The sequence below is a fragment of the Pseudophryne corroboree genome, chromosome 2 (genome assembly GCF_028390025.1).
Source record: "Pseudophryne corroboree isolate aPseCor3 chromosome 2, aPseCor3.hap2, whole genome shotgun sequence".
NCBI classification, from domain to species: domain Eukaryota; kingdom Metazoa; phylum Chordata; class Amphibia; order Anura; family Myobatrachidae; genus Pseudophryne; species Pseudophryne corroboree.
In genome coordinates this window covers 155,964,978-155,982,112 of record NC_086445.1, presented here as the reverse complement: position 1 = coordinate 155,982,112, position 17,135 = coordinate 155,964,978, and the positions used below count along the sequence as shown (strand labels likewise).

Genomic DNA, 17,135 nt, shown 5'->3' with positions numbered 1-17,135 from the left:
AAAAAGTCCGTATTTCGGAATATTTGGATATGGGATACTCAACCTGTAGTGTGTCAGTAAAATAGTTAAACAGCGCCCCCAGCAATATTGACAAAATACACAGAGGACTTACTACAAAACGTTCTCATATTAATAATGAAAAAAGTTTTCCGATTATATCTTTTTGTAACCCAAGTGACTATACCAAAAATAAAAATACAAGAAAAAATATAAACTTGCTGTAACTTTCATATTAATATACACATACACAATGAACTGTATACACTTCAGAAGTGACAGACTGTATCCATGGAATTGCTGCGGCTATATGATTTTAAAGGACATCTGAAGCAATAATTAAATCTTACAAATCTTTAATCTTCAAAGTCACTTTGATTTTAAAGGAAAAGGGGCCCAACTGAATTAAATCTTAAAACCGACTTAGAATTCATAGTCTGATCTTTTTTTTCTTTTTTTTAAGGCTCTCAATAAATATATATAGTTCCACATAGTGAGATGTCCTGTAGATTAACAGCTGCCCACTCGGTCTCTGGGAATGAGTCTAAGTTCTGAGCCATATTTAAGGAATACGTTTCCTGAAGAGAAAACAAAATACAAAATTATTATTATCTAAAAATATTCGGTCCTTGAAGAAATATACAAATGTAACTAGCCATAAAAAATTATATTTAAACTGAAGTTTTTTTTTTTTTTTTTAAAGATTCGCCATTTTCATGGACACAAAATCTTTTTCAGTTTTATTAAATCAATAGTTATAAGCCATTAATATATATATGTTTTGTCCATTTGGCATGTAAAGTATTTTATTGTAATTGTTGTTTTTCTACTTTTCAGAAGAACGCCAAGAAAGAAATTGGACTTGGTTACAGAACATTTAATACTGGTACTGTTCATTAAACAAGAAAGTGACAGGTATATTAATTACACAGTAAGAAATCTCAATTAATTGGTTCATGCATGTTAAAATTAGATCTTCACTTTAATACATTCTGTAGAGCTATTCGCCCACAGTTGCTGGGACTAAATATTTAATAGAACGTGCAATGCTCATCGGTGTGAATTTGAAATTACTGAGGATCAAAAGGTCTTAAATTAATTTCTCAGCTGGTGCGAACACTGGAATAGTCTGGTGTAAAGTCAGTTTGTCTTCAGACAAGCAACCAGAAGTTTACAATTTTGCATAAAGTGTAATTGAATATGCATGTGTGCATTTACATTGATTCTTCATAAAAACATCACACAAACTGTGAAAACTATGGGCCGATGCTGGGTGTACGCTCATTAGATCAGCATAACATACTTATATACAGTAGTGCACATAACCACAAAAAAAGCAAACATCTATGTCCATATGCAGATCCAACATCTGCCCCTCCTTACTCCTGGAGAAGGAACACTGGGAGGTAATGGACTGGGACATTATCGGTATGGTCCATGCCAGCTTTTCTCTGCTAAACCCCAGAGGCCAGTGACAGCCTGACTCGTTTGTTTGTGACTGATCAGAGGGAGCAGAGTTTGCATGGTTATAGAGGTTGAGCTGGGAGCTGCAGACGAACGCCCTCACCGTGCACAGTGGTGATCTCCATTCCATGTGCCTGAACATCAGGAGAGCTGGAGAGTGCAAATCTACCATTCTGCTTGAGTGGTAAAGTATGTGATTGCTGCAGGACTGAGGAGAACTGTTATATATTGCTGTGATATCACTTTTATACAGCAGGGCGCTGTATAAAAGTGACCCCCGGCTGTGGCATTATCTGTCCAGCTAGTGGAGCCCGATGCTGGTGTAAAAAAATACGGGGGACCCCTACTCTTTTTGTCCCCTGTATTTTTTGCACCAGCACCAGGAGCAGAGCCCGGTGCTGGTTTTAAAAATACGGGGGATCCCCTGTCCATTTCCCCCCCAGATTTTTAGAACCAGGACCAGCTCGAAGAGCCTGAGGCTGGTTATGCTTTGGAGGGGGGACCCCACGCCATTTTTTTCCGTGTTTTTCCCCGTTTTTAAAAAATCGGAACAAAATCCGTCAAATCGGCCGTTTTTCGTCAGCAGGACTGTCGAATCCGTTTTTTATTGAATATGGTCAATTTCGGCAGCCACTTGCCGAAATTAGACTGTCGAATTGTGTCGAATTGAAAAACGGCCGAAAAATTGCCGCGATTCGCCGCTAATTGCATATACCCCAATGTAATGCAATAGGAGGCATGAACAGCTTCTGCTGATTAAAATGATATGCCTATATTTTGTGTGTCACTACGACTGTATTGGCATACAAAATGCTATGCTACAGTGTTTTGCTGGAAAACACCAACGATTTGGTTTGGATGCAGACAGAGTCGCTATTACACACAAAATATAGGCATGTTGCATATCATTTTAATCAGCAGAAGCTGCCCGTGCGTCCTATTGCATTCCATTGCGTACAAGACAAAAGACGCAAAACAAAAAGATGCTCAGCGCTACGGAGTCCCGCCACAGAATGGCACGACTTGAAGGGCTGTTTAGCTGACTACAGCAAAGATGTAAGAGGACATATCTGTATACTAGTTATGCAGAGCTGTACACATCTTCAGCAGTGCTGTAGCAGGGAATACAAACGCTCTTCCTGGTCTGGGACGCACTGCCCTCAGCTCATATCACATGGTCACACAGCAAGTGACAGGGGAGCACCAAGATGGCTGTGGATTTTCATAGGGTAGTGAGCACGCCAACCCCTTCGACTTCTGCCCTTGTTATGGCCCTAATTTTGAGATACCAATGTCTCAACATAGGAGCTTAAATTACATTCAGTGTCAACTTCAATGCCCCTGCCAAGAAGTGTGCATCAACTCCCCACTGTATAAAGCATGTACAGTAGGCAGCAAAAGTAATGGGATATATCTGTAATTCCTCTGTTAAAAAGTGTAATACGGAGAAATATCATACAAAGAAAACACCTGGTACTGATATAAGTATGTGCCACATATTAGTGAAACCGGCTAGCCAGAAAATTCTGAAAAAACAATAAAATTATGGAAATGCCTCAAGTCACAAAGCATTCCAAATAACAGATTAGAAAATCAGAATAAAAATGGTATCTTCCAACCACTCTCACTTACCAGCTGTCTGCGCGGGATTTAATCCTACTCCATCTATTATGGCAAGAAATGAAATAGGTTAGATTAAAAGCAACAAGTGAGCAAACTGTACATGATAAAAAGGGACAGCGAGTGGAGACTCCGCATATTATCATCATCTAAAAACTTTTAAAAGCTAATTATTTTTTTCAATATATTTTCCTGCCTTAAAGTGCCCAAACACTAGTGCAATTTTGCCCGATTTCATCCGATTCCGACGTTTCAGGACAATAAATCGGATGAAAATGGGCAAATCCCATTTGCTTTACCTCCGATCCAATCCGCGGTCCCGTGAGCATCGGATCGGAGTCCCTAGATCGGAAGTACTGCACTATAGATATGTCGGATTCAGCAGGCATGGCTGGGATCGCATGCGATATATCGTATGCAAAAGGACAGCATACAATGTATCGTATGTGATCTTGCCACCCGGGAAGCTGCTGGGCGGTCTCTAAAATATCGATGCATAAATATTTTTTTGCTAATAACGGGCCTATTTCAGAGATGTTCCCAAACTGGATGGATTACGTAAATCTCTAATGCACATTGTGACGGCAATGGGCAGCGTTCTTAAAAACAGGGGTGTCGGTCCCGTTTTCGAGGTGATCAGAGACCAGCTGCATACAGATTCAATGGCTGATCTAGGCTTTTCCGGTATGTATGGTCGACAATGTTAAGGTTGACATTCATTAGGTCGACCACTATTGGTCGACATTGACATGGTCGACATGGACAAAAGGTTGACACGTGAAAAGGTCGACATGCGGCACAGGTTACCGTTCCCAATCGTAGTCCACGTGGATCGTAAAGTATGAAAAAGTTCCAAAAAAATATATATTTAAAAAAAAAAACTCATGTCGTCCTTTTTAATGTGTCTACCCTTTGTCCATGTCAATGTCAACCTAATGAGTGTCATAAGGGGAGTTGGGGAATAAAATGTTGCAATTTTACAGCCGGAACCAGAAATAAGTCTTGAACATCAGCAAAGAATTTCGGACCACAGCTGTTAAGTATTTCTGACTAAAACAAAATCATCAAATCGATCACACAGCCCTTTATAATGGAGAAGAGGACGGATCCCTCTCCTTTGCTTGTCAATCTATTTTAAGATCCAGTTTTGGAGACGGCAGTTTCCCTGGAGGCCAAATTGCAACAACTTCAATGAAAGTAGTACAGTAGCAAAAAGTGAAACAGACATTTCTCTTTCTTATTTCCAGTTGAATGACTAGAAGGAACAGAACCTTACTTACCATTCGTTATTATAGCACTCGTTTCTGCAGGTACTTTAAACTAAAAAGAAGGAAAAGTGTTTTAAAAGTCAAGACCCATCATGACCAAACCAATTATTGTATGTTTATGTAATGCATCAGTTTCAGTGGGAGTAACTTTATATTTTTCCATTTGCCCTAGGCCAGATATAGCTTTCGATTAGCAATATATTGGATCTTTTTCATTTCATTAATATTATGCTGGCAAAACAAGTGTACACCCATCGCCAGGTTTATGGGATGGGCAGACAAAGTGGAGACACTTTTAGGGTGGTTTCAGATTAAGCAGTTTTTGTGTATTATCACCCATGCAACCGGTGGCAATGTCATGCAGAATGGGTGAGCGTACCAAACTTCAAATCCTTTCCTCTGGTAAATACAGTATGACTATTTTACCATGGGTTTTTATCAGGTCACCAGGCATAAAGGCAGAATGGTAAAATGCATATTTACAGCAGCTGGGTGCAAGTGAATAAAGGGCATCTGTACAAAGCGGCTGCATTCTGGTGGACTGCGCACTGGGCGCAGTGTACGTGTGCGACCTTACATATTGTGGCCGCAGTGTGATTTAAAACAGCATGCATTCGCGGGATGGTGGAACAGCGCTGGGGAGGCGTGGTGGGATGAACGAGGGCATTACAGAATCGTATTCGAGGCAGCTGCGTGATGACACCACATGCAGCTGCTCCGATTAAAAAAATGGCAGCGGGACGTCTAGTTTGATGCCTCCGCAATCGTGGGGCGGTGCTACACATGCTGGGCGGCCCCCAGCATGTGAGGAAATGGATGCAGATCTGGCTGCATATGCATCTGCTTCCATCTCTGAATCAGGTCCACAATAAATAATATTCATAATAAATCTCTCAACTCACAAAGCAACAGTTCCTCATGAATATGATAAAAACATGATGCATGACCCCATAATGGCAGTAGTATTGTATCACAACAGAAGAAGGAGCCCTAAACAATATGTTGTAATATTCTTTTATTATAGATAAGACAGTGAGTTTGTCATATCAATACCATAGGAAAAAAATGAAGTACAGCATAACAAAGCCATAAACTCTAATCCAGGATGAGTGAAAGGGAAATCAGTCCGGGATCTGCCTGTCATTGCCACAATAGGAGTTACCATGGAAACTCTACTCCTGAATGAACATATTAATCAGATGGGGGGGTGGTGGTTTGGGGGAAGAGGGAGAGGGGGAAAGGGGGGGGGACACACCGATGTTGTGCAGAAGACTTACTTCCCTCATTACTTGGTCCAACTAAGACAATCGTAATATATAATAGGAAATAATCCTCCAAATTGATAAATTGATCATATTGAAAATGCAATGGAACCATGAGTTTCTCGTGATAACAACCGATTGAATCAAATTACCAAACCTGATGTTACAAAACAATTTGTGCAACAATAACAATTTGTGCAACAAACAATACAATGTAAAAAAGATAAAAGAAAATGTAGGAATCTAAAAAATATAAAAAATAAAGAGAGTCTCCAGCAGGTAAGATAAAGTGTCATATCATACCCATCTGGATCAATAAATGTTCCTTTCCCCAGCGTTACCAGAAAAAAAAATCTGAGGTATAAAATGTTCTACTTAATGATCAAATGATTGTACTGTATACAACAAAAAGAAAATGAGGTCCTGTAGGAAGTGTTTGTTTGATACAAGAATCAGACACGTGCACAGAAAAACCCCCAGTGTGCAGGCAAACAGGTGCGTATCCACTCAACTACAGAAGGGGTCACTTACAGTCAATTATATTTCTTTAGACCTCCAGAAGTTTATCTCAAAACCTCATACAACAAAGAAAGCAGGCGCTAATTGTAAAGTCCTCTGCATCATTTATTACAATAATCCAACTCCGATGATGCGCTCACATTAAAGGGGGGCTTTAACAAACTACTGAGAGAGATCAAGTGCCCATTGACCCTAGCAACCAGCTTCTAGCTATCATTTATCTGGCACAGTCTATAAAATAACGGCAGCTTATTGGTTGCTATGGGCAACCTCTCCTCTTTATCCCTTCAAAGGTCTAATGTATCTGCCACTCTTGCAGTATTCTGTGGCCATATTATATGGGTCTTTCTTGACACATACATAAAAAAACCAGTACTATTCTTTCAGACTTTGGCCCAGATTTATCAAGCCTTGGAGAGTGATAAATAGCACAGTGATAAAGTACCAACCAATCAGCTTCTGACATTTTCCAAACACAGCCTGTGACATGTCAGTTAGGAGCTGATTGTCTGGTACTTTATCACCGTGCTATTTATCACTCTCCAAGGCTTGATAAATGGGGGCCTTTATATTCTTTTTGTTATATATACCCATGTGAGCATTATAAAAAAAATATCAGTGATGGCCAGCATCAAGAGAATAGTTTTGTACTTCTATATTCATTTTATTCCTCAGGTTTATTTTTGTGGTAGTGCTTGGTTGTACTTTTGTGATAGGCTGCAACCATGGTGGTGTGCGGTCTCATATCTCTTTCATGTGCCCTGCAAGACAATACAATATTCCAAAGTAAATACCTAGAGATCAGGTGTATTGTTTTAAAAACACTTACCTCCTCTGCTGCAAACTTTAGAACTGCTGTGAATGGTGTACATTCAGGAACGCTTAGCCTGTGCAGAAGACATGAAAAAAAAATCTTCAAAGGCAATATTTTACAGAATAATATTAGAATCACAATTTATACCATGAGTAATATAAATGAACATTCTAATGCTTTGGTTGGTTCTAGGCTGGTCTATGCCTATCCACAATATAAAACGGAGACAGGGGACACAGGGGTCTATTCATGAAGCAGTTTAAAGTGTGGAGAAGAGAGCCAGTGGAGAAGTTGCCCATGGCAGCCAATCGGCATTGAAGTAACATTTATAATTTGCATACTATACAATTGTACGGAGCAGCTGATTGGTTGCCATGGGCAGTTTCTCCACAGGTTCACTTCTCCACTCTTTCCACTGCTTCATGAATAGAGCCCAGACTGGTCTATGACAGTCTACTGCACTCACTGGCAAATACATTGGCTATAGCCACACAACCTTATTGATATTTACACGCTGACATCGCTGATAAAACAAAATAAACACAATAGACGCTCGTAACCCAAGAAAGGAAAAAATGCCCCAATGAGCTCACTGGCTACTGGTGAATACACAAAGGCTGCCACCACTGTATAAAGGCATTTGTTACCTTGTACTAGACAGAGCCACAGTAAACATACCTTTGTATTCCTGGCGTCCATCACATTATTTATAAGTGTTTACACAGAGGCATTACATTAAAGTGCTTCATCTGTAATCATTTTAATAACTTATAAGAAGACAAAATGGTACTATAGAAATATTGTATTTATATATTTAGAACTTCAAGGCAAACTACCTGGAATTCGAGAGCAGATTAAAAAATAACTGGCCCCAGGTTCGTACAGAGAACATCGATAAAATCTTAGGAGAAAGAGCATTTGTATAGTTTACACTCTCCTGCAAAATGTCAGGTATAAATGTTATGCTCTGTAGCACGACACTGCAGCATGACATTTATACATATGAAAGCAGCTTCTGTGAGCGCCACCTCGATGTATATGGCAGCTAATTGCGCCATGTTATGTTCTAAACACTATTTTCTTAATATAGAAATACAGTTTACAAAGGGCTGCCACACTAGGTCGGCTTTTGTGATTGCGGAGACCTAAATCAGGTTCTCATGGAAAGAACTATAAGATCAATGCTGAAATGAATCTCATAGGAATGGCTGGATATATCAATACTGACTCTAGTTCAGTGTAAATTGAAGTGGTGTTAAAAATAAGGGAAACCTATGAAATGTGTAATCATTATTACTGTATTTACTTAAAGTAGGTCTCAATTTTAATGTATATATTTTTTGGGAATTGTCCTCCTTGGGGAAGCTCCTCCAAACAGCATCTGGCTGTAACGTATATGCACTACAGCAGGGGCGGCCAGACTTTTGGAGTTGGCGATCTACTTTGAAAGCTAAAAAGCTTTTGTGATCTACCTAGATGGAATAATAGTGCGCGCCGCAGGCGCGCGCGCAAATAAAAGGGGTGAGGCATAACAAAAAGTGGGTGTGGTATAACAAAAAGTGGACGTGGTATAACAAAAAAAAGGGACATAGCCTTGCTGCACAGAGTGTAATGACTGCCTCACACAAAACAACACATTGGACCCCACAGGTAAAAACCTCAAACACATATGCCCCCACAGTGCCAGATACACATGCCCCCACAGTGCCAGATACACATGCCCCCACAGTGCCATGTGCCCACAGTGCCAGATATGCCCCCACAGTGCCAGATACAGATATGCCCCTACAGTGCCATGTGCCCACAGTGCCAGATATGCCCCCACAGCGCCAGATTACAGATTTGCCCCACAGTGCCATGTACCCACAGTGCCAGATATGCCCCCACAGTGCCATGTGCCCGCAGAGCCAGATATGCCCCCAGTGCCACATATGACCCCACAGTGCCAGATATGCCCCATATTGCCAGATATGCCCCCACTGAGCCATGTGCCCACAATGCCAGATATGCCCCCATAGTAGAGCTCACCGGAGTGGAGAGCGCAGCGCGCGCTTCTCCTGTGTTCCGCCCTGCTTCTCAGTCTAATCTCCGGCGGTGACGGCAGCGTGTATAGCTCAAATCAGGCGCCGGTCCGCGAGCTCTCATTGGCTAACGAACCGGCACCTGATTGAGCTATACACTCTGCAGTCACTGAGGAGGCAGAGCAGCAGGCAGGAGAGGCGAGGCTTCGGGTGGCTGGGCGGCGGATCGCGATCGACTGGTCGCATGTCCGCGATCGACCAGTCGATCGCGATCGACTGTTTGGCCACCCCTGCACTACAGTATGTGGACCTGTTCTGCTATGATAATGGGAGTGACTATTCTAGGGAAGAAGGACAATGAAAAAATATATGTTGCACAGGAAAATTCTTTTTAAGTATATTTGCATTTAAAACTCTGCTACATTTTTATTCAGAACAAAAATCCATAAAACCACTTGTGTTTGCAGTGGATAGGAGGACCCGGCTGGGTGGCAGCGTCTCTTACAGTGTCCACACCAGGTGTGCAGTTTGGCGGAGCAGTGCAAACATTAGGTCCCATTTTGCAGAGTGCTGTGACTAGAAGTCCAATTAAGTATTTACGATTAAAAATATAACCAGGCATAAAATATTCCTTCACAGGAAATAGAGCACAAATCAATTATTCCCTTTCAAGGATGTTTTTATTTTACCTGTCTCCCAGCAATTCAGGAGTTAAATGAATGCTTACTACTTTCAAAGAACTCACTTGGGTTCTAGGGAACCAGATTAAATTTAAATGTCACAATACCATTAACAGTCACAAAGTCTTAATTGTCCTCATATCTGTGTCAATCGGTCATATAGACACAGGCCTGTGAATCTCAAATCAATTTCCTTAATCTGTGACTATAGGATTATCAGCAAGTGTCATTCCTGCCAATTAGTAAATGATGTCACTCAGAGTAAATACACATAATACGGAGCCTTAAACACTCATTAGAGAAAACACGATTCAGGAATTGGGCAATCAGGATGCCAATTTCAGGCCAAATACAAAAAAATGCATAAAGTGGATGAATTAAAAAGGACATTTAGGGAATGTACAGTAATATTTATTAAAAAATGTGTATACAGTGCATATATATTCTGCAGTCATTGACATCGAGTTGTGCCCTACTGTGCCTTACAATCTACATTTCCTAGCACATAGATACACACACACACTGGGTTAATTCTTTGTCAACAGCTAACTAACCTAGCAACAAGAAACTGGAGAACCCACACAAGCACCGACTGCCAATTGAATCCATGACCTCAGTGATGTAAGGTAGTAATGCCTACCATTACGCCAACCATGCTGCCCAATTACATGGTGTGGGAGGTTATGCCTTATATATTGATTTTTGAGTAATACCTGATCAACTTTAATTCACAGCTAGTGGAAATGACTCCCTCACATTAGAATGCCTTTCTTATTGCCTGCCATGTGGAAAATGTTTACATACACTGTAGATGATCTGGGAACGTAATCTAAATTGACGTAGTGTCTATTTTATTATGACTTGTTCATGGCATTAAGTTTATACTATGTAAATCCTCTTTTATCCTTTTACAGGACAGTTTTTGCACTTGTGTGGCATTTGTTTTTATTACATTCAATACCCTGTACCGTTATATTAAATCTAAAATTTTACATGTTTTGTCCTTAGTTACTCTAATGAACCCATAGCCTTTATGAATAGAATAATCATGACCACACTATGCTGTAGTTTGATTGTATTAACTCTTTGGATGCTAGGACAGTCTGTTGTCATGCACTGAATGCCAATGTGTTAAATAAGAACATAGTGTGTATTAATGAGTAAATGTGTGTAGCTATAGATTGAGCAACGCTAGTCGTGGCTCCGTCTGTGACTAGGCGCGCCCCTGGACGCTGTGAGCGTCTCCGTCTGGTTGGCCGCGTGCGCCCATGATGGAAACGCGCCCCATTCACTTGAATGGAGAGAGTCTACGTCCGGGCGAGCGAACCCAGGCAGAGACGCTCAGAATGGGAAGAGTCTCTGTGCACTCCCGGCGTGATTAGGCGGACGGATTGCCTAGTCACACCGGGAGTGCACGTTTGCGATGGAGCCGCTCTAGATAAGAGCAGCTCCATCTGTAAGTGTTCTGTGGTCCTACTGCCCTCATTCAATAACTGGTGGCATATAACAGGTGTGTATGGGTGTGAGAAAATTACTTTGTGGGCGATTTAGCTTATCTATAATCTATGTGCAAGGTGAGGGCAAGATTAACTGTTAAATTCTGTGTAACTCCTTGCAATAAACAACCACGTCATGTTAGCTATAAGGGCACCCTTTATAACAAAGAGCAAGAGCAAGATAACAAAAAAAACCCAGCATAGATGGACAGGGACCATTTATAGAAGTGACACAGTAACATGCTTTAGCTTTGAGATGGTTAAAGTTTCTTCCTATACCATCAACCCTCCGTCAGGTGCACTTCTGGGACTCCCGGGTTCAGGCGCAGTGCGTCTGACAGGCGCCTGTTAGAAAATAGTCATTAGCACCTAATTAACTCAATTCTAACTCTCTTAAAGTGATCAGTGACCTTCATTAGAATGTACAAAGAGAAATCGTAGGTTTTACGGGCCATTTCAGCAGAAAATCTGAAGCAAAAAAGAGAAAAACACGAACATGAGTATAAGTTTGGGCGCAGTGTGCCTGAGAGGACACCCTGGACAAACCTACATATTTCCGCAAAATATCCACAACCTTTGTAATTTTCATTCATAAAATGAGCAAAATAATTAATAGATGAAAATAAAAGGAAAAACAAACTTTCAAAAGTCGGAGGAGTTTGGGCGCAGTGTGCCTGAGTGGCCAGGAGGGTCACTACTGCACTTCACACAGGCGGCAGGAAAACCGACTAGGAGGGTTTCGAACAGCACCAAGAGATAGGAAGGTACTAGGAGGGACAGGCCCCTGCGCCCCCTTGGGGCGGAGAGGGGAGCGAGAACAGCTTTGCGGCGCCTGTCAGGCCAGCTGCGTCTGAGGGTTAAATGGGATAAATTCAAAGCATTCTACAGTATTTGCACTATGACAAAGAACTTGGCCAAATGTTAAACAAAGCTTCAAACACACCAGCGGGAAAATAAAACATTGTCTGAGTTTCTGGAGGTCGGGGATTTTGCAGAGATTGCCCGTATTTTTAAAGCGGCAATCATTTACAAGGCAAAACCAACTCCCTCTCATTAAATTATAGCATAAGTGAAGCCAAGCTATTTTAGAACAGAAGTCTTTCGTAATGAAACTGATGACTTAAGTGGCAGGATGTTGGCCTTTTGCACGGTCCTCCTCTTCGGAGTTTTCCACTACTCTACATACATAGGTACAGTTGTGTTGGGAAGTCAATAACATCATAGGAATGAAATATACTTACACTTTGTATGGAAGTCGAGGATCTGCTGTAAGCGTAATTTTAAACGTTACCTTTGACCTATAATCAGAAAAAGTAGTAATTACTGTGTTGACATTTCCATTTCGAACACTTATATACCAAAGCGTTACAAGCAGCTGACATTGAACTATCAAATGATTGAGAAAAATACACAGTCCGTGATGGAACAACATTTTACAGACAATCTTTCTTTAGAATTACCTTGGTCCAAATTGGAGTTTACAACAATAAAATATCAAGATGCAATAATAAGTCTTTTGTAGTGGCCTACATTCTTTGAAAAATATTCATCCCCATTATACGGCAGGTTGGCTCTTTAGATAGATAACGTATACATCTGTTATACCGCATTCAGATCGCAAATGCCGGATCCCACCCGGTAAAAGAAACGTGTCCTTACCTGGTGGGATCCGGCATTTGCGATCCTTTGCTGGCTTTCCGACACGATAATATACCGGGTCGGTTGCCATAGCAGCGGGGGGGCGCAGCAGCAGCAGGGGCAGGGGTGGAGGCGGCGCTGGGAGATGAGCTCATCTCCTGCGCCGCCTCTCCCTCTGCTGTGAATGGGAACCGTGTCGCATCGACGCGGCTCCCATTCACACTGCACCTGACCCGGTATTCAACCCGGGTATAATCTTTCTTTTAAACCGGGTTGAATTACCGGGTCAGACGACCCGCTAATTCTCTGAAAGTGCTTTCACATCGCACACTGACCCGTGTCGACACAGCAATATTATTATTATTTGTGCGATGTGAAAGGGGTATTATTTTGCTAATTCTAAAGTTTAAAGCGAACAGAAGTAGCACACATGAAATGGTCTTCATTCATGCTAGGTGATTCTGCTGCCACTGTAGTATGATTCTAAACAGTAATGTCAACATTGCTCAAACTACTTGATACGTTTTATTCATGATTCCATAGCTAACTGCCTGGTGTGTCGTTGATATTTGTTATTATGCAAAGTTGGGGTTAGAAACACTATTTAAATATGCTGCCAAAAATAAATGATTTATAAGATGTAATTATGGGTATCACAAAAAAAAAAATCCCAAAGAAACTGTCAGTTCAGTAGAGCCTACTACCCATGTAGTGATAGCCTAAGGTTCCAGTAATCAGCACCAGGTTCCAAAGTTTTAAATAAAGCTGTAGAGGAGTTTCTAGAAGCAGATCATGTAATCTGTATGATAAACATGATAGATTTTATGCAAGGCTCATTGGTGATATGAAGGTGAATTGCCTTAGTCATAGATCAACTGAAGGATGTTATATGAAAAATTGTTTATGTTATGAATGGAACAAAAAAATAGTTGGAGAAGTTTGCCTGTGCATGTGGTTAATATGAAGGATCTGTTTTCCGATAGCCCTAAAAATAAGATTTTACTTACCGGTAAATCTTTTTCTCGTAGTCCGTAGAGGATGCTGGGGACTCCGTAAGGACCATGGGGAATAGACTGGCTCCGCAGGAGATAGGGCACTTTAAGAAAGCTTTGGATTCTGGGTGTGCACTGGCTCCTCCCTCCATGTCCCTCCTCCAGACCTCAGTTACAGAAACTGTGCCCAGAGGAGATGAACAGTACGAGGAAAGGATTTTTGTAAATCTAAGGGCAAGATTCATGCCAGCCACACCAATCACACCGTATAACTTGTGATAAACTACCCAGTTAACAGTATGAACAATAACATAGCCTCGGTTCAAACCCGATCAACTATAACATAACCCTTATGTAAGCAATAACTATATACAAGTCTTGCAGAAGAAGTCCGCACTTGGGACGGGCGCCCAGCATCCTCTACGGACTACGAGAAATAGATTTACCGGTAAGTAAAATCTTATTTTCTCTAACCTCCTAGAGAATGCTGGGGACTCCGTAAGGACCATGGGGATTATACCAAAGCTCCCAAACGGGCGGGAGAGTGCGGATGACTCTGCAGCACCGATTGAGCAAACAGGAGGTCCTCCTCAGCCAGGGTATCAAACTTATAGAACTTTGCAAAGGTGTTTGACCCCGACCAAGTAGCAGCTCGGCACAGTTGTAGTGCGGAGACCCCTCGGGCAGCCGCCTAAGAAGAGCCCACCTTCCGATTTAGGCAATGGCAATCCTGCCGAAGAATGCGCCTGCTGAATCGTGTTATAGATCCAGCGAGCAATAGTCTGCTTTGAAGCAGGAGCGCCAACCTTGTTGGCCGCATACAGAACAAACAGAGCTTCGGTCTTCCTGATCCTAGCTTTTCTGGTCACAAATCTTCAAAGCTCGGACCACATCCAGGGACTCGGAATCCTCCAAGTCCCGTGTAGCCACAGGCACGACGATAGGTTGGTTCATATGAAAAGATGAGACCACCTTGGGCAGAAATTGAGGACGAGTCCTCAACTCTGCCCTATCCACGTGAAAAATCAGGTATGGGCTTTTATATGATAAAGCCACCAATTCCGAAACCCGCCTTGCAGAAGCTAAGGCCAACAACATGACCACTTTCCAAGTGAGGTATTTCAACTCCACTGTTTTGAGTGGTTCAAACCAAGGTGACTTGAGGAAACTTAATACCACGTTAAGGTCCCAAGGCGCCACCGGAGGTACAAAGGGAGGCTGAATATGTAGCACGCCCTTCACAAAAGTCTGTACTTCAGGAAGAGAAGCCAATTCTCTTTGAAAGAAAATGGATAAGGCCGAAATTTGAACCTTTATGGACCCTAATTTCAGGCCCCAAATTCACTACCGTTTGAAGGAAGTGAAGCAGACGGCCCAACTGGAACTCCTCCGTAGGAGCAGCTCTGGCCTCACACCAAGAAACATATTTTCGCCATATACGGTGATAATGTTTCGACGTCACGTCTTTCCTAGCCTTGATCAGGGTAGGAATGACCTCATCCGGAATCCCTTTTTCCGCTAGGATCCGGCGTTCAACCGCCATGCCGTCAAACGCAGCCGCGGTAAGTCTTGGAACAGACAGGGCCCCTGGTGCAGCAGGTCCTGCCTTAGAGGAAGAGGCCACGGATCTTCTGTGAGCAACTCTTGCAGCTCCGGATACCAAGTCCTCCGTGGCCAATCTGGAACAATGAGGATTGTTCTGACTCTGCTTATTCTTATTATTCTCAACACCTTGGGTATGAGAGGAAGAGGAGGAAACACATAGACCGATCTGAACACCCAAGGTGTCACCAGAGCGTCTACCGCTACCGCCTGAGGGTCCCTTGACCTGGCGCAATATCACTTTAGCTTTTTGTTGAGACGGGACGCCATCATGTCTATTTGAGGCAGCCCCCACCGACCCGTGATCTGTGCGAAGACTTCTTGATGAAGTCCCCACTCTCCCGGATGCAGGTCGTGCCTGCTGAGGAAATCCGCCTCCCAGTTGTCCACCCCCGGGATGAACACTGCCGATAGTGCGCTTACATGGCCTTCCGCCCAGCGTAGAATCCTGGTCGCTTCTGCCATGGCCACTCTGCTTCGCGTTCCGCCTTGGCGGTTTACATGAGCCACTGCCGTGACATTGTCTGACAATCAGAACCGGTTTTTCCCGAAGCAATTCCTCCGCTTGACGCAGGGCGTTGTATATGGCTCTCAACTCCAGGACGTTGATGTAGAGACAAGTCTCTAGATTTGACCAGAGACCTTGGAAATTTCTTCCCAGTGTGACTGCTCCCCAGCCTCGGAGGCTTGCGTCCGTGGTCACCAGGACCCAGTCCTGAATGCCGAATCTGCGACCCTCTAGTAGGTGAGCACTGTGCAGCCACCACAGGAGAGATACCCTGGTCCTGGGAGACAGGGTGATCCTTTGATGCATTTGTAAATGGGACCCTGACCACTTGTCCAAGAGGTCCCATTGAAAAGTCCTCGCATGGAACCTGCCGAAGGGGATGGCCTCGTATGAAGCTACCATCTTCCCCAGAACCCGTGTGCAATGATGCACTGAAACCTTTTTTGGCTTTAATAGGTTCCTGACCAGGGCTATGAGCTCCTGAACCTTTTCGATCGGAAGAAAAACCTATTTCTGGTCTGTGTCCAGAATCAGGCCCAAAAAGGTCAGACGCGTTGTAGGGACTAGCAGAGACTTCGGTATATTGAGAATCCAGCAGTGTAACTGCAACGTCTTCATGGACAGAGACACGCTGTCCAGCAACTTCTCCCGAGATCTCGCCTTTATGAGGAGATCGTCCAAGTATGGGATAATTGTGACACCCTGCCTGCGCAGGAGCACCATCATTTCTGCCATTACCTTGGTGAAAATTCTCGGGCCGGTGGAAAGCCCAAACGGCAACGTCTGAAATTGTAGTGACAGTCCTGCACTGCAAATCTCAGGAACGCCTGGTGAGGGGGGAATATCGGAACATGAAGGTAAGCATCCTTTATGTCCAGGGACACCATCAAATCCCCCCCCTCCAGGCTGGCGATGACCGCCCTGAGTGATTCCATTTTGAACTTGAACCTCTTCAAGTACAGGTTCAGGGATTTTAGATTTAAAATGGGTCTGACCGAACCGTCTGGTTTCGGGACCACAAACAGGGTTGAGTAATATCCCTCTCCTTGCTGGAGATGAGGAACTGTGATAATCACCTGTTGAACATACAATTTTTGGATTTCTGCTAACACTAGCTTCCTCTCTGACGGGGAAGCCGGCAGAGCCGATTTGAAAAACCGGCGAGGAGCAAGTCTTCGAATTCCAGCCTGTATCCCTGAGAAACAATCTCTAATGCCCAGGGATCCACCTGCGAGCGAACCCAGACGTGGCTGA

General features: G+C 42.9%; 1 protein-coding gene across 1 annotated transcript in view; it reads right to left on the bottom strand.

Moving 5' to 3' along the window:
* Nucleotides 1-210: 210 nt before the first annotated feature.
* The window catches only part of UFM1 (ubiquitin fold modifier 1), a 54,577-nt gene continuing 37,652 nt past the window's right edge, over nucleotides 211-17,135 (bottom strand). Inside the window, exons 2-6 of the mRNA XM_063951859.1 lie at nucleotides 12,383-12,439; nucleotides 6,960-7,017; nucleotides 4,362-4,401; nucleotides 3,094-3,126; nucleotides 211-575 (exon numbers count right to left, since the gene is read on the bottom strand). Coding sequence (XP_063807929.1) covers nucleotides 508-575; nucleotides 3,094-3,126; nucleotides 4,362-4,401; nucleotides 6,960-7,017; nucleotides 12,383-12,439 — 256 coding nt within the window. The 3' untranslated portion in view covers nucleotides 211-507. The remainder of the gene's footprint in view (nucleotides 576-3,093; nucleotides 3,127-4,361; nucleotides 4,402-6,959; nucleotides 7,018-12,382; nucleotides 12,440-17,135) is intronic.